This window comes from Panicum virgatum, chromosome 5K (genome assembly GCF_016808335.1).
Source record: "Panicum virgatum strain AP13 chromosome 5K, P.virgatum_v5, whole genome shotgun sequence".
Classification (NCBI taxonomy): domain Eukaryota; kingdom Viridiplantae; phylum Streptophyta; class Magnoliopsida; order Poales; family Poaceae; genus Panicum; species Panicum virgatum.
Window position 1 is genome coordinate 13,083,663 of NC_053140.1, and position 20,748 is coordinate 13,104,410.

Below are 20,748 nucleotides of genomic sequence, written 5' to 3' on the forward strand. Positions count from 1 at the left end.
TATGCAGTGAACGTCTGTTTCGTAAAAAAACATGAGCTATCAATGATATAATATCCGAATAAGATTACTAGAATAGAACTGTTGAAAGTTGCAGTGAGGCTCGTATGTTTGGATTTGAGTCTCCCATATAGGATTGTTGTTCATATTTATACCCCAATCTCTTCTAAGAGCATCTGTAAGAGTTTGCCAAATTTTACTTGGCAAATCTTATGATTTACCAACTCCTAAAACTATATACCAAGCAAAAAAATAACCCTTCTTCAATAATTTGCTATTTTGGATTTGGTAAAAAAAATCCACAAGGTATAATCTAGTACTAGTACCAGCAGGACTGGCATCCGGGCAGCCGTGGATGAGAGCGGAGACGCCGGCGTCGGTGATGCCACGCACTGGGTGCCTCACGCCGGCGAGGAGAGGAGGCACGGGAAACAATCGCTGAGCCACGCGAGAAGGAGCCCGACGGCTTCGCACGAGCGCCGAGAGTGGCGGCGCCGCCAGAGATCGCGATGCCAAGTTGTTTCCGCGCGTGCATGTATGCACGTCGAAAGGATAGAATTTGTCAACTTCTCAAAAATGCCAAGTTGGTTGCCAAATTGTTGGAGACTGTTTTTCCTTCATTTACAAAAAAAGAAGTATGACAAACTGAGATGCCAAATTCTTAGAGATGCTCTATGCTTCACAGAGGTAGGCCATGTGTGTTTGAAAAAAATGGTTCCCGTTTTTAAAGTAATAGAATCTAATGGCAATAAAATTTAATTTTTTAGAGAAAAAGATCCCCCACTTTATTTCGGAGAAACAAAGCACAAAGTTCACAGATTCAAGCTTCGAGTTTAAAGCGTACTCTAAACGCGGCGCGCTAAACAAACTCAGAAACAGGCAAAGCATCTAAAGGTGCTGACTCAAGTTCCTCTCCCACCATCAGAAGTGCGGCTAGAGACTGTAATGGATATTCCTAACTCTGATGACCGCGGAACCAATATTGACTGTGTAGAAGTCCCCCTCTCTGGAGAGATTGCGGCCAGCTGTAGAGGTTGTTGGCTTTTGGTCTTCAATGATCTGATCACCCAGTTCAGTTTCTCCACACTTTCCTCCTTGCACAACGGTAGCCAAGACTCCAACGTCCGCGCCAACTTGTTCAGTAGTACCTTCTCGTCTCTCCAACTCTTCCTCTGAAAACACATATCGTTTCTTAGTTTCCAAATGCACCATAGTAATGCAAGCACCACACATGTTAAGTACACTGTTTTTCTTATTACTTATCCACCAACGAGCAATAGATTAAAAATTTACACCAATCTGAATATTAAAGATGTCATATAGGTTGTCGTGGGATTTCTAGGGTACCCACAGCCGGGTGGCGGAGCGCACCCGCCTATTCCCAGAGAGGGAGTACTCGGGGAGGTACTAGGCGATTGGGCTGATCTAGTTCTGAGGCGTGCACACAAGAACACACGATCTAAAGTGGTTCGGGCCGCCGGAGCGTAATACCCTACGTCCACTGGGAGAAGTTTTGATCTCTGTTGTGTATGAATCTATCCTCTGCCGGGCCTTAGCTCTCACCCAGCTTCAGTCTTCCTTCTAGCGGGCGCCCCCTTTTATAGACCAAGGGGGCGGATACATAGAACGTTGGGGCCCCGACAGGTGGGCCCAACGCGACTGCGCAGCATACTACGCAGAGTATTCAGATGGGTACAGTGGTTACGGATCTTTCCTCCGATACGCTCTGCTAGCGCTACAGTGGTCTTCTCTTGTCCCGTCACCAAGGTGTCCGTTGGGGGAGCGTAGCTTGCGGCGTAGCCTGTGGAGGCTATTATGTAGGCGTCATAATGGGTGAAGCCGAGCCGTCGTATCCATCTGTTATGGCAGACTTGGCAGGCGCGGCGTGGGCGGCGCCTGCGGCTCCACTATCTTGGTAACACACGATCAATAGTGCCTCCTGGTCAAAGAATCGCCTTGGCTTCCACCGCATCAATGCGGGTGTCCACCTACCACAATAAATGCAGTGGTGGGTGAGGCTTAGTATGGAGACCAAGCGGCCTTGAAAAGTCGTGCTTGTAGACACGTGTCGCTCCGGACCACCCCGAGGCAGGACGTCGACTTCTTCCCTTAGCGAGTGGTCCGGTTACCATACAAGGGGTCCGGGACCCTATGAGAGGTCCGGGACTTCCGCGGGCGTCCGAACCCCTCGAGAGGTCCGGAGCCCCGGCTGTTTGGGCTGCCCGCCTCTTCCGGGACACGCGTCGTTCCCGGACCTTTCCCAGCCGTGAGGCAGGTCCGGAACCGTCGCCGAGAGATCAGGACTCCGGACCACAGGGGTCCGGCTGTTTGGACGTAGTCAAGGATAACTACAAGGCTCTTGCCTAGATACAGCAAGAAGGGGTACCCCAGTCCTAGGGTACCGACAGTGGCCCCCGGGCCCACCTCGGGAGAGGTACGAACCCGCGGGTGGGGCCACTTTCGTGATGTGTTTCTACGTAACCTGATTACGCTGGTGTGCTCATACAAAGAGCGGGTGCTCCGGACCCCTGAGGCCGGTACACCGGTTGCCAGGTTCAGGCTCTAGAGTGCTCTCCGCAGGGCGATGAAGGTGTAGGCTTAGGGTACGGAACCAAGCTAAGCGGCTACACAGACCTCGGACCGCTCAGGGAGCAACACCACCTCCTGGACCTGGCTCTTGGCGACCGTGGCGAGCGGTCTCCGCCGGAGCGGGCCACCGGAGTGGACTTGAGGCGACCGTGGCGAGCGGTCTCCGCCGGAGCGGGCCACCGGAGTGGACTTGAGGCGACCGTGGCGAGCGGTCTCCGCCGGAGCGGGCCACCGGAGTGGACTTGATGCGACCGTGGCGAGCGGTCTCCGCCGGAGCGGGCCACCGGAGTGGACTTGATGAGTCGACCGTGGCGAGCGGTCTCCGCCGGAGCGGGCCACCGGAGTGGACTTGAGGCGACCGTGGCGAGCGGTCTCCGCCGGAGCGGGCCACCGGAGTGGACTTGAGGCGACCGTGGCGAGCGGTCTCCGCCGGAGCGGGCCACCGGAGTGGACTTGAGGCGACCGTGGCGAGCGGTCTCCGCCGAAGCGGGCCACCGGAGTGGACTTGATGAGTCGACCGTGGCGAGCGGTCTCTGCCGGAGCGGGCCACCGGAGTGGACTTGGATCATTGCTGACGAACCAAAGGAAAATGTCACCGGACCTCACAGTAAGGTGCAAGAAACCAAGCCTTATACTAGAAGGGAGCCCGGGACCTCTAAAGACAGCAGTCTTGGATACTAGAGTACTTGTAATAAGGTAGTGAAGTACGTAAGCTTAGGGTACATTACCAGGCTAAGCTACGCGGAGCTCCTCTACCCCAGGATACGAGTACCACTTCTCCAGAGCAGGTCCTTAGGGGTCCGGACTGCCTTCCAGCTAGAAGGGGCGTCCTCACCTGACTTCAAGCCGGCAACTTAACTTGGATCGCCAACAAAAGAAAAGACTCTGTTTGGGGGGAAGAGACGGTTAACCAAGAAATAGCCAATCAGAACGAATGAATGTAATTAGAGTGGTGGCGAGACAAGACTAAGAAAATAACTCTCCTTTATTAGTGTGGTTATCACGGTATACATCAGAGGTCGGGATTACGAGGTCGGACCTCCACCGCTCCGGACCCTTTTTGCCTGTTTGTGTGATAGGGCCAGAGGACGGGTTTACAAGGTCAGACCTTGACCGCTCTGGACACACACATAGGCGCCACGTTATTACAAAGGAGGACTCTCTTAATCTTTTCTTAGAAGTAACCTACGGCTGCATGCTATACAGCGTGTTCTTCTTCGGTTGGAAGTGGTACGGCCACTCCTAAATTCTTCATAGTCGTCAGAGGCGACGGCGCCCTAGATGTGCCTGAATTGCATCATCCAGTATCACCTCGGGAGCTCGGGGGGCCACTCCTTGCCTAAGAGCTGTCATATGCTTAGGTAGCATGAGACAAATTCTTTGGCTTTGAGTGGGAGAGGCCCTCCTACCGCCGTCGTCGTCTGCCGATGGAAACCAGACGCCCTTGCGCAGCAGATGGACCGGACGTGGAGCGCGGAGAGGTGCGGTCGTTCACCGGCTTGTCCTTGGTGCTAGCGCCAGGGGTCCCCGCGCCTGGTGACGGGGCCTTGTCTGCAGCAGCACTGAGCTACGCTGAGGCGGATCTCCGGTGCTGGCGACGGTAGGACGACACGGCCAACTTCCTCCGAGATAGCCGTCGGCTCCGGGCTCCATGTTGAGAGGAAGCCTTGAGCCGACGTCATGCCGCCGGAGGGGAAGGATGGCCGTTGCTTGAGAGAAAACCTTGAGCCGACACCGGGATGGCGCGGGGCGGCACGCGACAGGCGTCGCCCCCGCGCACCACCGTGCTGGCTCTGAGGCGTCACAGTGGCGACGCACAGCAGGCGCAGCTGCCGTGCACCGTCGCACCGAGGGCGCTAGCGCCCCAGTGCCACAGCATGCGGCATGGGTGACGCCCTGCCTTCCTTCATCTTCTTGTTCGTCGTTGCAGAGGATGAACACGGCCCCAGAAGCCTGAAGATCCAGCCAGCGCCTGTTCCTCCCCACGGACGGCGCCAAATGTCGTGGGATTTCTAGGGTACCCACAGCCGGGTGGCGGAGCGCACCCGCCTATTCCCAGAGAGGGAGTACTCGGGGAGGTACTAGGCGATTGGGCTGATCTAGTTCTGAGGCGTGCACACAAGAACACACGATCTAAAGTGGTTCGGGCCGCCGGAGCGTAATACCCTACGTCCACTGGGAGAAGTTTTGATCTCTGTTGTGTATGAATCTATCCTCTGCCGGGCCTTAGCTCTCACCCAGCTTCAGTCTTCCTTCTAGCGGGCGCCCCCTTTTATAGACCAAGGGGGCGGATACATAGGACGTTGGGGCCCCGACAGGTGGGCCCAACGCGACTGCGCAGCATACTACGCAGAATATTCAGATGGGTACAGTGGTTACGGATCTTTCCTCCGATACGCTCTGCTAGCGCTACAGTGGTCTTCTCTTGTCCCGTCACTAAGGTGTCCGTTGGGGGAGCGTAGCTTGCGGCGTAGCCTGTGGAGGCTATTATGTAGGCGTCATAATGGGTGAAGCCGAGCCGTCGTATCCATCTGTTATGGCAGACTTGGCAGGCGCGGCGTGGGCGGCGCCTGCGGCTCCACTATCTTGGTAACACGCGATCAATAGTGCCTCCTGGTCAAAGAATCGCCTTGGCTTCCACCGCATCAATGCGGGTGTCTACCTACCACAATAAATGCAGTGGTGGGTGAGGCTTAGTATGGAGACCAAGCGGCCTTGAAAAGTTGTGCTTGTAGACACGTGTTGCTCCGGACCACCCCGAGGCAGGACGTCGACTTCTTCCCTTAGCGAGTGGTCCGGTTACCATACAAGGGGTCCGGGACCCTATGAGGGGTCCGGGACTTCCGCGGGGGTCCGAACCCCTCGGGAGGTCCGGAGCCCCGGCTGTTTGGGCTGCCCGCCTCTTCCGGGACACGCGTCGTTCCCGGACCTTTCCCAGCCGTGAGGCAGGTCCGGAACTGTCGCCGAGAGATCAGGACTCCGGACCACAGGGGTCCGGCTGTTTGGACGTAGTCAAGGATAACTACAAGGCTCTTGCCTAGATACAGCAAGAAGGGGTACCCCAGTCCTGGGGTACCGACATAGGTGCTTCCACATTAAGGTAGCCACACAGCAACCAAAGAACAAGTGGTGAACTGATTCATCTTCAGCACAGAATAAACAAGAAATGTCCTCCAAGATTTTTCTTTTAGCCAAGTTAGTTCTCGTGAGAGTTTTGTTATTACTCAGGAGCCAAAAAAAGATGTGAATCCTAGGTGGAATCCGTAAGTTCCAAACCACAGGAGTGTAAACAGGCTAAATGCCTCTAAAGCTGACAGTTTTATATACATGCCTTGCACAGTAAACTTACTGCTAGAATCAAAGGCCCAAATAATGGCGTCACAATCCTCAGTATAGGAAATAGATTCTGCTATATCAACTAAATTCAGCCACTCTTGCATTTGATTTTCATTGACACCTCTCCTAAAGGACAGCTTTAGGTCAGAGCTATCCCATACATCAGCCACATCGACATTTTGTTGGTCAGCAATGATGTAGAGATCCCAAAACTGTGTGGCTAGACCGCAGTTGCCAAACCACCAATCTTCCCAAAATCTCAAAGACTTGTCATTACCTATTTTCCACCTAATCCTCACCTATGATGCTTTATAAGCCCAAAGGATGCCTTTCCAAAAAGGAGAAGATGAAATTTCTAGGTTACGAAACACATTAGGATTTCTATTATATTTGTAGTCAATGATTTTTTTCCCAAATCACCTCATCACTAAGGTGGTGCCTGTTGATCCAGGAAGCTAGCAGACATAGGTTCATATTGCCAATGCCAGGAATCCCCCAACCCAATGTTCTTTAATTGTGCAAAACTATGCCAATTTGATAAGTAGTATTTATGTTTACCATCAACATCATGCCAAAGGAAATTAACCATCTGAGAGTTAAGGTTCTCAATGGCCCACCTAGGGAACTTAATAACAGAAAGGAGGTAGGTAGGAATACTAGCTAGGCAAGATTTTAGTAAGGTAAGCTTGCCAGCACTTGAGAGCAGTTTACCTTTCCACCCTACAATCCTCTTAACAAGTTTATCGACCACAGGTTGGATGTCCTCTCTCCTCAGCCTAGTAAAGTGGAGAGGGACCCCTAAGTATTTTACAGGAAAGGAACCAATGGCGCAGCAAAACAACCTTGAAAAGTTGTTGCTTTCCTCTTATGTCATGCCTAAGGTCAGGAGATCACATTTATCATAGTTAATAACTAAGCCAGACAGTTGTTCAAAACAAGAGCAGGTATTTAAAATGCCTGGCTTGATTATTAGTGTCATTTTTGAGGGAGAGGAGTGTGTCGTCAGCATATTGCAGACTAACAATTCCTCCCTCTTGCACCTCTGGGAGGAGCCCTTGGATGATGCCATGCCCAGCAGCTTTAATAAGCATTTTGGTGAAAACATCAGCCACTAAATTAAAAAGGAGAGGAGATAGAGGATCACCCTGTCTGAGGCCTTTACCAGCGGCAAAGTAATTACTATTCTGGTCATTAATTCTCACACATATTGAGCCCCCTCTGGTAACTCTCCTTATCCATCTAACAGAAAAACCTCTAGTAGATAAAGTTTCTTCAAGGAAACTCCAATCTATTTTGTCATAGGCTTTTTCATAATCTAGCTTCAAGACAATACCTGAAGTACCTCTTTTAGCAATCTCATGAATAATCTCATGAGCTGCTACAACACTTTCTAGAATATATCTGCCTTTTATAAAGACAGTTTGGTTAGGAGCTATTAATCTATTATAGATTTTGATTAATCTGTTATTAATGTTGAGCTTCGAGTCATTAAATTTTATTGCCAAAATAATAATGATATTATTGCCGAAATATTATTATTATTTCGACAATAAAATCTAATGACTCCTTTCGCCTAGGTTTGATCTTGGACTCAAGACATGTGCTTGTAGCCTTTTCCTTTTGCTTGCCTTATAACAGATGTTGAAAATTTATGTTTAATAGCTTCGCTCATTTCTCTATTTTTTTAAAAGACAGTCTAGAAACATACACTTACATACACATACGTATAAGAGATTCAAATTCGGGTGGTCAGATTTTTGTTTATAAGCGATCTTACCGGCTGAGATATGCTCAATTCGTAATACGCGCTCAATAAGCAAGAGAACTATGCATGAAGAAAAACCAACAACATAGATGTAACTTTGTATGATAGATAGATGCAATACATATTTTAGGAAAGAACTCAAGCAACACATATTCCAAAGAGCTTCAGCTTTAAAGTATCAAACAGAGTTCAGGTGCAGTGGGATACACACAAAGAGTTGAATAGTTCAGCAGGAAGCATGAGCAATTGAGCATTGATAAAAAAAAAACAACAGCAATGCGCTATGGGTCAGATAGGCCTCCCGCATCTGTCAATGGCAGGCAACAACTCTGCGCATTAGCTGCAGCTTCCTGCAATCCTTTTTGGAAATTTTGTTGAGCGCTTTTAGGATCCGGGACGGAAGCGCTCGCCTGGACGAAAAAGCTCGCCGCACTCGCGGCATTGTTTGTCATCATCTGCTGACCTTTGCTCGCCATGTCGCCACCACCAGGAAGTTGCAGAAGACAGCGAGCCGCACCGCCGGGAACGGCGGTGGCCAGGCACCATCCGGCGAGGAGCAGAGCCAGGATGCACGTGGCGCTGGCAGTCCGGCTCGATGGCGCCGCCGCAGCCATGGGTTTCTCCTGGCCTGGCTGAATTATCCTTCAGTGGATGGATGCCACGGCTGACAGGATTATTCCAGTGCTATTCCAGAGCAAGCCGGCCTACCGTATATATAGACATGTTAGGAACTCTGATAACAAAAGGTTATAGTTGGGAACTCTGAAGTTTAAAAAATGACCATCGTTTATCAGAACCCAGCTGTGCCAGCATAAAATATGCTGGTAGTCTGCGGTCGAAGAGTTGAATGATATGAATATTTAATTTACACGTGCGCTCCTTGTTTGTTTGAAGTTCCATCCAACGTGCAACCGACGCTTCACGAACTCTTTTTCGGAAAAGGAAGTGGAATGATATGTATATTTAATTTACACATGTTGGCCAGGGGCGAAGCCAGCCACAAATGTCACCGGGTCTTCATGTTTATGCAACGGGGTCTTCTATTAGTATTCGCTATAGAGTTTTATAGAATTCTGAATTTTTATCGGGGTCTTGTGACCCCAATGCTAATGGGTAGTTTCGCCACTGGTGTTGGCACGCGCATAGAAGCGATAAACAGAAAGGTGAAGTTTGGCAAAATTTGGTGAGTTCCGCGGAAGCTCGGAGTGAAGCAATATTTAGTTTGTATGTTTACAATGAACTGTAGCCGTATTATCCATTTGTTATATCGTACACCATCTACGTTTTTTTTCTTTTGAAAAGGTATCTCATCATCGGCGTAAAATTTGCAAAGACAAATCTCCTCCCATCTGAAATATAAATTCAATATTTTGTCCGGTTGAGAATATAAGCCTATCTAGAGTTGTGCTACTTTTACCATAAATATAAAATTTTATATAGATTGATAGCTCAACATTAGCATTATTAGGCAGTGTAATATTGGATGCCCGACCAATGTTATAGTTGACTTCACATTTCTGATAGGAGGAAGTAAAGCGAAACAAACATGAAAAAAAAAGTCTGTAGAATTACCACATATCCTCTTTTAGTCTCTAAGGAACAGTATAGCTCACGTATTTAGATTTCATTATAGTGTAATCTACCGACCCTGCTCGGTTGACAAGGAGAAACTGCTTGCGAGTTACAGAGCCTGTGTGCTGTGTGCACCATGCTATTCTACTGTTCTGCATATGATGTATATTGATAGATGATGAAAATTTATGACAGACGCTATCTTCTATTAACATAAATAAGATCTGTATGGTGCATTCTCCTACTGATGCTAGCTAAAGCTTGTGCCCCACTAAAGATATCAATCCATTGCCTTATTTCCTTCCAATCCCCCTCTATCTCTATGGATATCTATGCTAAGGAAAACACACAAATTGGACCAATGCGACAAAAGAAACAGAAACATGTGCTGCCTAAATCCTAAAGCATGACCCCAGGAAAGGACGAACATAGCGACGGTGTGCCTTCTACTGAAGCCTTAAAGATTCAGCATGGCTCTTTCACTAGCTTGTTTTCTCCTCATTTTCTTGTATTAATTTGTCCAGCTCCTTCTGTCCAGTAGCTAGCAGTGTCTTCACCGTGTCAAATGCAGTCAGTTTAATGCTGCATGGATATGATAAACTTATGAGCAGTGTATTTACATGCATTGCAAGACAAACCACCAGCTATCAGCATTGTCAAAACTAAACCAAATGTTTTTGCCAAACAAGTGAGCAAAAGGGTACCTGCTATTTGGCAGATTTTTTAACGCATTTGGCACAAAACCTCTATAAAGCCCAACTAGACCGTCACGCTCCACAATGCCTGCATTTGGCACCAAAACAGACTTTTCATTTTAGTATTTTAGGCCACAAGGGCATCATTAAGTAGCAAGTGAGCATGCACAAATAGCAAATAACATAGTTCACATCGATCAAGCGAGCGCTATGAATTATCCATTAGCTCATGCGATGCTAGCATATTTACCTGGAATAGCATCAAAAATTGTGTTGTACGGTGTCCCTTTCATCTGCATCTGTCGTCTAACAGTGTCCAGGGGATAACACATCAAAGTTGCAAATGTTGCTGAGAGAAGAGCAGTTGCTAGTGATGTTTCTGGTCTGTTCTTGTACTTTTCTGGTACAGATTTCTTCATTCTTGTACACCAAAAAGAATGCCATATAGAAATGTGAGGAAGACTTCGGGAGGACCTTTCATGTATCATAGTATTTGATATGCAGTAGAGGGAATCTCACAAGTCAAAAACACAGAAGTTGACAGCAATGTAAGGTGCAATTCCTATAAGAGATGGACCCAGGCCACCGTAGAAGGAGGCCAATCCTTCTTCTCTCAGCATGTTCAGAGCAACCTACAAAGTCATCAGGTTACGCCAATTCTCAAGAAACAGAAATTTGCACTTACATGCGTTGTTACCTGAGACATAGTGCTGTGTCCAGATTGAACTGCAAGCCTGAGCCGGAGAACATCCAGTGGGTATGTTACCTATCAGCAAGTACAAGTAGAAAGTTCAGAATGTGCTAACAATGCTCTACCACATAATTTGATGAATTTTGTCTGCCGCAACCAATTAAAGACCAAAGCATAAACCAAGTATATACAAAGTCCCATATCCAACAAAATTAGAAATGCATAGACATCTGGTAGCAAGTAAGCAAATAAATAAATTACAAGTGTAGATGTCATGCCCGCACAAGCACCAGCAGCAAGTCTCCCAAATACAGAAAGCTCTCCATCCTTTCTTCGGAAGATTTTCTGAATGCAAAAACAGTAACATTGTAAGAGAACAAAGATATGGAACCTACAATCACAATAATGTAAACAATTTTGATAGCGAAAAGAACAAGGAATAATTATGACCTTGTAAACTTCATATGAGAAGAGTTGCACCGCACTGTAAGGAATTATGCGAATAACCTGGACCGATTTATGGAGAAGAATAGGGATCAGCACAGGACTACAAGATAAACCATGCATAGTCATATGAAGGAGAGTAACAAACACCTGTGGAAGGTTGCCTTTCCAGTAACCCTTAAGACCCTCCTCCTTTCCAATGTCTGCAATAGCCTACATAATTCCAGATATATCAGATTACTCTTTTATCTAAAGATGCAAGTCCAAGTAGCACCTATCAGAAGAGAGTTATTTCACCCAATGTTATACAGTCGTCTAGTCGAACCTAGTCGCCATGGCACCGATAAGGCGACTAGTCGCGACTAGTCGTCGATCAGGTCGATTAGTCGACCCTAGTCGGTCCTAGTCGTCGCTATAGTCGTCCTATATATCCCACGACATATATGTACATGTATATGTACTTATATACTATATAGCAAGCAGGAACACCACAATGATAGTCAGTTTGGTGACACTTACTTGTGAGATTTGATGTTTGAACTGTCCAGAACTCCATATTCTTGTCCCACACAGTACAGGCTAATGGCTAATGGCTAATGGTGCAAGTTATATAGTTAACCTAACCCTAATGGCTAATGGATAATGGCTAATGGCTAATGGCTAATGGTGCAAGTTATATAGTTAACCTAACCCTAATGGCTAATGGGCCTAATTGAGCCCAGTACAGGCGGCGGGCTGGAGTGCTGGTCTGTTGGACATCTTTTGGTTTTGGCCTGATCGTCCAAGTAGCTAGTCGGACGACTAATCGCGATTAGGCGACGATTAGTCGGACAATCAGACATCTGATCGACAAAAGCTAGTCGTTTCACTTATCGAAGCCAGCGGAGCGATAAGGTCGACTAATCGCGACTAATCGCGATTAATCGGCCGACTGTATAACATGGATTTCACCTCCCATTATGTGCTAACGTAGAATTTCATATTTACCCATCCGAGAAGGGGAGGGAGGGGAGTATGCACACGATTCAAGCCCATACCTAGAACTAGAATTTCTGATTGGCGAAATAGCCAAATACGTTCCTCACCTTTAGTCCAAGGGTCACTTTGGTCCCTAAAGTATCAAATAGTCCATATAAGTCCTTCAACTTTTCACATTGGATCAAAATGGTCCTTGGGTTGATGCAGCATGTCAGTTTTAGTTGTCCTTGGATGGGTCAATATGTTATGATATCTCATTTAACCCTTGTTTCATCCAATTATAAATATTACTTTACGTGCACTTGATAGTATACAAAAAAACTATGTTAATGAGTAACCATAAAATCTTATGTCCAATAATAAATAATACCTAGCACACAACCATTATAATAGGTATGATGAATCAAAGGTGAAAAAACTACTATTTTATCATGCTGACTCATTTAAATGATGCTCTTACTGACATGGCAAGAACACATGGTAAGTCAAGTCAGCTTAAGGACCATTTTGATCCAAAATAGAAATTTGAGGGACTTAATAGGCCTATTTGATAGCTTAGGGACTAAAATGACCCTTAGAGCAAAGTTCGGGGACGCAATTGGCAATTATGCCTTTCTGATTCGAATAGGATAGCTAATACCCATGTTCGCCTTCCACAATAACTACTGATCTCTACTTTCCATGCACATATCATGGTCAGGACTCAGATCAGAAACCATCCAAGGATCCATGCAGTTAAGGTTTTTTTTCTTTTTTCGAAAAGTTGACTGTTATCTCAAAGTTTCTGACAGTGCCTATAACATGATCTCAAGGATTACTTCTAATACAGCAACTTTTGTCACCTAATAACTGTCTCTGTAGCGTTCATGGAAAATGTTCTGAGGGGCCAAGCCATCATGTTCTGTTAAAGATAAGCGGCACAGGACTCCAGTTTATTTCAAAATTTTCCGCAGGGAAGTTTGGAAGGTGCATTTCTGAATACACAGCACGAGGTAAAATTAAATTGATGAAAGGGAAGCGACAGATCGCATTGTCACCTCGAGGAATCCGACCGCCTTCTTGGCGCTCTCTCCCGCCACCCGCACGCTGTGCGTCTGCAGAGGAGAACAGAGCAACGAAAACCCCGTCAAGCCACACGCCCGCACGGCAGCAGTGAGAGGACGAGCGAGGAACCATACCTGCATGAGTATCTTGACGCGGTCGAGCGGCGCGGTGACGGTCTTGGCGGCGGCGCCCGCGGCGGCCCCCGCGGCGAAGAGCGCGGCGCCGCGGGGCACCAGGGCGAGCAGCGCCAGCGGGTGGCGCACGAGCTGCGCCGCGGGGGGCAGCCTCCTCCGCTCCTTCCTCTCCCCCCTGGCCTCCTCGCCCCCCGCGGGCGCCCGCCGCTCCTCCGTCCCCTCGCCGGCCCGCGCGACGACCGCCTCCTCCACCGCCTTGGCGACGGCCGCAGCCTCCCCGCCCTCGCGGACGGAGAGCGAGGCGAAGGCCGGGAGCCGGGGCCCCGCGCGGAGGAGGACGACGGGCGGCTGCGGCCCCGCCCCCGCGTGGCTCCGCGGCGGGCGCCACGAGTCGCAGGCCTCGACCCGCCGCCGGCTGCTCATCGTGCGGAAGGGAGCCGCGCGGCGCGTGGATCCGCGAGCCCGCCCGCGGGAATCGGGAGAGGAGGGGAGGGGAGGGATGAATCGAGGCGGGCGAAGGGGGAAGGGAAGAAGGGTGGGAGCGGAGAGAGGGGATAAGGAGGGCGCGGTTAGTGCGAGCGCTTTATAGCCATGGGCGCGGGCTCCTTTGTTTAGTTGCCATGCTTGGAGCGGCGGGAGTGTGCCGTGCTAGTGAACCGGGCCGGTGTCCAGTGTCGACGGTTTTCCACTAGACCTTGTGCTATCTACTGTACCTCGTTGGCGTTCACGGCTTGGACAGCTTGGTTCTTCTTGGTCTCGGTCGCCTTGCTTAGGGCAACCTTTACCTTGCTCATCGTTGTTGGGTCACTTGGCCTTCTTTTTTTCTCTCTTCTTGCTTGGTTTCCCTATTTATAGTTCCTCTGTGACACGATCCAAGTCCAACTCCATGTCTCCATAACGCTGTATACCACGAGCCATCTCACATGTGCTTTTCTCCGAACACCCACTGAACCCACAATAGATCGTGCTTAGACCGAAACAGTCCTCCAACTTTTACAATCCAGCTTTTAACAATTCACAATCTGTGGGCTATCTTCTACAATGTAGATGGACTTGAATAACACCAGAGAAAACTTTAAGCAAAGAAATCATACTTGTGCAAGACATCCAAATTAGCACTTTCCCCCTTTGATGAGAAAGAATATTTTCACCAAATTCGCAAGTTTGCTAGTAGACAATGGCTACGTTGCCTAGAAGAGTAGACGAGAGTGATCACGCATGAACAAGCACGTAATAAAATGAAATATGTTACGATTAAATGAAGGGAAGGATAGCGGGTAACTAGTGATAGATGACCATGTGCACGTAGTAACAAGATAATCTCAACTTTACAGGGATAATAATAAAAAATGCACTCTAGCAAACTCTGTAGTAGGCATTCTATAGGAAGGCCTCCAAAATCCCTCCATCCTTCATTCATATGGAATCTCTAGGGAGTCCTTGATTATAAGTTGAAATGAAGAGCTTTAGCTAGAGTAGTTGGAGAAAATTTGGAGATCTAAATAAAGACAACCTCCATTTATCATTTGGGGGTCTGATCTAGAAGATACGGCTAAAGTTTCTCTTAATCACTAATACTGATGGGGTGCAAGTCTTCAAGATGCAATTTTGGTACAATATATCTATCTATATATCTATATCTATCATCATCTCATCTATAAAAAGTTGAAACGATTAAAATCCTTTCTCACCAAGATTAGGCCCATCGTACCCTTCATGAAGATCTCACTTGTCAGGCTAAAAGGTTTAACGAAAAAGAGAGGCAGATTGGTTTCGTCAATGTTTTCCACCAAAATTCTAATACTTTTTATACCAGCAATTTTTTACACCCACCTCTTATACCCGGCCGTGTATTACTTTCCTCTAGCACACACTTTACTTTTCTTTAAACATGCATTCACCCATAATTCACATCATTATTTGTTTTGGAAGGACATCATTATTTATGGAAGAAAAAGAAAGAAAGATGTGTATTATTTTTGGAAGAAAAATAAATGACATCATTTTTTGATAAAAGAAAAATGTTTTTTACCAAAAAGTGAAGTTTTTTTTTCACGAGAGACCTACCCACATACAACAAACCCGCATGATAGTTACCATTTTTTTTATTGGACCCGCATAATACTTGCCTTATTCACCGGAGACATACATATTTTATATTTTGCTTGGAAGGAATTTGGACTTTCCTTATCCACCGGAGGCACCTCCACACGTTCTATGTTTTGTTTTTAACAATATATCATTGCCACATGTCAAATACAACCCTTTTACTATAAATATAAAATTCTTATTTTAATTTTTTTAAACATGTGCGTGCAGCACGCACATGGGCCTCTACTGCACAAAATTATTGCCACAATGAATATATTCGTACTACAGTACAACTTTCACGATTTCTACGTATATTGATGGTCGATCCGTAACTGTTTACCATGACTCATATCTGCCAAGGACTTTTCTTGTCCGTCGGTGTACGTTCTGTTGGTCGACGCTTTAAAATAAAATTATATTAGGTGCCCTTGTGTGACCGGACTCGTGAGGAGATTAGTGATTAGAAATTAGTGTGTAACAGAGACAAGTCACCTAACCGTCTAGTAGGCAGGCACCAAATTTTCTTAATTATTGTTGAACGATGGCACTCAGTTCCAATAGTTAAAAAAAAAATCAAAAGAGATCAGAGAAAGGAGCGACCTAGCGAGCCACGCTATGGCCAGAAAATCTAGATTGCCCCTGCTCTTGAGTTCTGCTGATGGTTTGGCTTTTGAAAAAAATCCCAACATATTCGGACCAACTCCTTTCCTATGCATCGCTAAAAAAGATGGCAAGCTGCTGCTCCAGGAAAAAGACAAAAATGCAGCATTGCAACATCACTCGTCAGTTCTTCAAATTCCATTCATTCTAGAAGGAACATGGACATCATAATTCATATATAACTCATGTTAACCTACATATAGATAATTCATTCATATATAATTCCATTGCCAAGCATTCTGAACTGAACAGAGTCCAAAACATTTCACCTGCGACCAGCTTCTGCCTGCAAGTATCCAGTCCTCCGCGCGCAACATCTCTTCCTACTTTATAGACAGCGTAGAAGGGAACGCTTCCTCAACTTCCGTCAACCTGCTCCCAACCGTCTCTGCCTCAAGAGCGTCGATCTCGTAGCGCACCTCCTCCATGTGCTCGTTTATGCTGGTCACTGCCTCCTGCACGCCCTGTATGGCCTCCTTGAGGGCAGCCTCGTATTCCGCATCTGCCTCGGCGTCTTCCGTTCCTGCGGCCTCTGTGATCTCCTTGACGTGGACGCACACGTGCTGGGTCAGGCTACGTGACCTGCAGTCCGCATGGTTCACCAGGCGTTCTGAAGGGCGGCAGGCTTTCTTGAGCACCTGAATCTTCGCTGTCTTCAGAAATCAGGTAACCCAAACAGGAAGACAAGAGACATAAATAATCAACAATTGAAGAAAAGAAAATGCCAATATCAAAGCTATAGAAGAAAACAAAGTTGCATCTGAAACTTTGCAAGCACAATCTAGCTTACATTTAAATTCAGGCCAGTACCATAGCTGAATCAGTTAAAGCCCCCAAATAATTAGACATGGTTAAACAGTTGAGTAGCTAGACTACAACACAATTTCAGGCATCACTAGTAAGGGCCTAAAAGGCCGATGCAGCTTTCAGGTGCAATATATAGATATAGCAAACCTGAAACAGTTATCATGCAAAAACTAAACAATCCCTGCCACTTAATAACAATTTAATGAACAATAACTTACACTGAATACAGGGAATTGCATGAAGGGAGCATTTTGAATTTGACGTGGGCTAATGCATTGTGAAAGGGTAAACGTTAGTTTCCTTTAGCATTTGGTAAAAGAAAATGACTCATATAAAGCATAAGAAAACCTAACTATGATCTATATATGATAATAATTCCTCCCATCATGGTTTTCTTAGGATAAATGAAATGTAGAAACAAAATAATTGCAGTTTTACTATGAAAGAAAATTTCACTCTAGAGCCAATACATGAACTCTAATTATTTTAAGGAAGCGTTATTTCATGGTCCACAGGACAAAACAACGAGTGCCCAAGATCTCTGTTCTTAAAGCGTTAAGGCGAGACACGGCGAGCGACCCCGTCTGCAAGGCGAGGCGACGCCTAGGCGGACGCCTAGGCGAGCAAGGCGACGCCTTACCCATATGCCACAGGGAGGAAATGAAAAGAAATAGGAAATAAAGAGTAAAAAAGACAAAGAAGAGGGCAAAGGCCCAGCCCAACAGTTAGGCCCAGCCCAACAATAACATCTCCACTCTCCCTTCTCAGCTCTCCCTCTGCCCTCTGAGCTCTCCCTCTCCCACTCGATCTCATCCCGCCGCCGCCGCCGGCCCTCTCAGCTCTCCCTCTGCCCTCTCAGCTCTCCCTCTCCCTTCGCGCCGCCGGCCCGCCGTCGCTCCTCCGCCCGACGCCGCCGCCGGTCCGCCCTTGCTGCTCCGCCAGACGCCGCCGCCGGCCCCGCGCGACACCACTACCGGACCTGCGCGCCGTCGCCAGGCCCTCGCGCCGCCGAAGCTCGTCGGCGCTCCCTCTCCCACCTTCCTCACCATGCTCAGGTAGGCCGCCACCCCCTCCCTCTTGTTCCCCTTCCCCCGCAGATCGTCGAAATCCTTCCCCTCCTCTTCCTCTCCCTCCTCCCTCACCCTCCCTCTCAGTTTGCTTCTCTTTTGGCATGGCGTCGGCGGACGCCTTGGATTTTTGAGCGCCTGGACGACTAGGCGTCGCCTAGGCGACGCCTTAAGAACCATGCCCAAGATCCTCCCTCTTGTTCCCCTTCCCCCGCAGATCGTCGAAATCCTTCCCCTCCTCTTCCTCTCCCTCCTCCCTCACCCTCCCTCTCAGTTTGCTTCTCTTTTGGCATGGCGTCGGCGGACGCCTTGGATTTTTGAGCGCCTGGACGACTAGGCGTCGCCTAGGCGACGCCTAGGCGACGCCTTAAGAACCATGCCCAAGATAGCTTACCAAATGCAACTTCTCTTTCTCTTGTGCTTGAACACTCTTCAGTAAATCGGCAAGATCACTACGACAAAATTCTGGCATTGAGAGGACAGAAATCATTTCAAGCACCTGAAGGGGGAAAAAATTATAAGCACAAGAAATTTTTATGGATGAAAACAAGACGAGTCAAACAGAGCTAACTTGTTTTGAACAATCATTGAACTCTGCTGTAATATTGCCACACAGCTGTTGATAGGCCAATTCACCTCCATTAGCCATATATTCAGAAAACCCCCTGACATATTATTATAGTGAATCAATGACAACACAAAATGATAGGCTTAGACAAGATATGCTAATGCAGAACCAGAATTGTGGATGAAGGTACATTTAGGTTGTGTGTCGAAATCAAGTGATAAAAAAACACACAAACTGATTGTTGCATGCACATGCACATACTAAGAAGGGTAAAATGACTTGTTTCTTGGGACAAATTTTGAATTCTAGAATGACTTGTTTTATCGGGATGGAGGGAGTATATAGGGTAAACCCTATTGCTATTATTATTCCAGGAAATGGTTTCTCCTTTTGTGATAATTACATATCAGGGAGCTAATTTCCTAGTGGGTGCAAAGCAAACATATTTTATGGCCAAACCAACAACCACAAGGTCAACATATTGATGTAGCTACTACAGACCACGGGAAATATCTAGTGTGGAATTTATCTGTATAGCACGCTCATATCAATAAAATAGTTTGAACTATTTACTAGAAGGGCACCCAGCCCTTTTTCCAATTACGTGTAATACGTCTGAATGTTATCAAAACTATTCTGTTGGGAAAGTGTATATACATATTGGATTCATAAAAATATTCAGCAGTGGTCCTGATGGAAAGGGCTACCAATTGAAATCACGATGCCGCATTCAGCACGTACTGCTAAATCGCATATGCTTCTTTAATATCACAAAGAGACAATACCTTGTGTACAATCAGCAGTAGATCAAAAAAGTAGAGCCTTATCTAATATCCAATGGCTGAGGAGACTACTGCTGATTAAAGAAAACTGATCCATTCTAATCCATTTATCCCTCCCTTTTCGAATTTCTTACAAGCTCACATGGCATCTGATCATCCTCCATAGACCAAGTTATAAAAGAATTTTAGGCCTACTACTATGGCATCTGCTTTGAATGAAAGCAACAAGCAACAAACCACTATGTGCAATTGACAACCTTTTTTTTTCTTGAACAGATAATTGACAACTTCAGAGGATTCAGTACTAAAACTTCCTAATAAAACAAAAAATAACCTTATTGCAAATGCGACAGCAGACCACTGATAACCATGAATTTACCGTATTAAATTTCTTTGGGATTCTTAATTCATGAGGTCTGTTGTTTATGCTAAGAAACAACATATGAACATCGTGAACTAAACAACTAAAATCAATACATGAGGTGGCAGGCGCGGATGTGCAACATGACTGGGATTGGCTGATCACAAGCCAGAAAAAAGGTGGAGAAATTTCGCCACATGTTGGGACAGAAATTTCTTTTTTTTTAACGCAAACAGAAATTTCCCAGTTCTGGCAGGAATTTAACAGTTTCATATGAAGCTCCTGTACGGTGTTTTGCATCCCATCACGAATCCTGACACTCTCATCAAGTATCCCGTTCTAGTAACTGGATATAACCATGTTTGTTAACGCCTAGCAAACCCTACACAGCTAATCGAGTGAAACAAAATCATAAGAAAGTTCGAGCCCAATCTGGCCTTCAGCACTACACAATCCAAACAGCCTCAGCACATAACCAGAAATTTCTGGTAAGATCATTAGGGTTTGGTTGGGAACCGGGGTCGCCGGACCGCACCGGAGCACAACAGCAGCGGTACCTTCGTAGCGTGGAGTAGGCCTCGGCGCGGCGCTGCTGCACGGCGAGAAACCCGCGGAGGAGGCCCGCCACCGCGGCGGCGCTCCGCCCCTCACCGGCACCGGCCTCCGTGTCCATGGCGGCGTCCTCGGCGCCCGCCGCAGCCTGTTTCGGGCGGTCCTCAGCCATGTGGCCAACGTTGCTCGGCTGCTTCACCGCGGCTTCTCCCTTCACGAGTAGTCCTCATTTCCCCTCACCATAGCATATGTCTCCTGTGCTCCTCACCGCAGCCTCTGGAGTCTGGACTGCGGCAGACGATTTGGATCCGGAGTCGGAGAGAGAGGCTTCGGTGTCAAACGAGAATCAGGGACGCTCTAGGGAGTGTCAACTAGAATAAGATTCGAATCGCCGCCGCCGGCCGAGATCACCGGCGGGAAAGCTCTCCCCCCCCCCCCCCCCCCCCACCTTCTACAGTTCTACTCGTGTTCTCGCTTGTGTTAAGTGGGCAGGGCATATTGTAGAAATCACAAAATTCCACAACAACTAAGCTCTGCAAATCGATAGAGATAATATGAAGAGTGGATCGGTGTTCCGATGATCCCTATGGCTATGGATAGTTGGTAACTTAGCAT

At 47.2% G+C, this 20,748-nt stretch overlaps 2 protein-coding genes across 2 annotated transcripts; both read right to left on the minus strand.

Moving 5' to 3' along the window:
- Positions 1-9,401: 9,401 nt before the first annotated feature.
- Positions 9,402-13,810, minus strand: LOC120706450 (probable envelope ADP,ATP carrier protein, chloroplastic). Its single transcript, XM_039991109.1, has 10 exons — positions 13,246-13,810; positions 13,105-13,161; positions 11,240-11,302; positions 11,096-11,152; positions 10,907-10,990; positions 10,652-10,720; positions 10,474-10,586; positions 10,205-10,374; positions 9,964-10,042; positions 9,402-9,841 (listed from the first exon to the last, which is right to left on the minus strand). Exons 1-10 carry the CDS (start codon positions 13,666-13,668, stop codon positions 9,742-9,744), a joined length of 1,215 nt encoding a protein of 404 aa, XP_039847043.1. The 5' UTR covers positions 13,669-13,810; the 3' UTR covers positions 9,402-9,741.
- A 2,309-nt stretch (positions 13,811-16,119) lies between these two features.
- Positions 16,120-20,560, minus strand: LOC120706451. Its single transcript, XM_039991110.1, has 4 exons — positions 20,139-20,560; positions 18,442-18,535; positions 18,265-18,369; positions 16,120-16,649 (listed from the first exon to the last, which is right to left on the minus strand). Exons 1-4 carry the CDS (start codon positions 20,303-20,305, stop codon positions 16,320-16,322), a joined length of 696 nt encoding a protein of 231 aa, XP_039847044.1. The 5' UTR covers positions 20,306-20,560; the 3' UTR covers positions 16,120-16,319.
- Between the last annotated feature and the right edge of the window lie 188 nt (positions 20,561-20,748).

Bases quoted from the DNA above. Each gene is read 5' to 3' on its own strand.
- LOC120706450 (XM_039991109.1), bottom strand. From the start codon at position 13,668: ATGAGCAGCCGGCGGCGGGTCGAGGCCTGCGACTCGTGGCGCCCGCCG. The intron at 11,153-11,239 runs GTGTTTGTTACT...AAATCGGTCCAG, and splicing joins GGAAAGGCAACCTTCCACAG to GTTATTCGCATAATTCCTTA. The intron at 9,842-9,963 runs GTACCCTTTTGC...ATATCCATGCAG, and splicing joins AAAAATCTGCCAAATAGCAG to CATTAAACTGACTGCATTTG.
- LOC120706451 (XM_039991110.1), bottom strand. From the start codon at position 20,305: ATGGCTGAGGACCGCCCGAAACAGGCTGCGGCGGGCGCCGAGGACGCC. The intron at 18,370-18,441 runs GTTAGCTCTGTT...TTCCCCCTTCAG, and splicing joins TCAATGATTGTTCAAAACAA to GTGCTTGAAATGATTTCTGT. The intron at 16,650-18,264 runs GTAAGCTATCTT...TGATTTCTGAAG, and splicing joins AGAAAGAGAAGTTGCATTTG to ACAGCGAAGATTCAGGTGCT.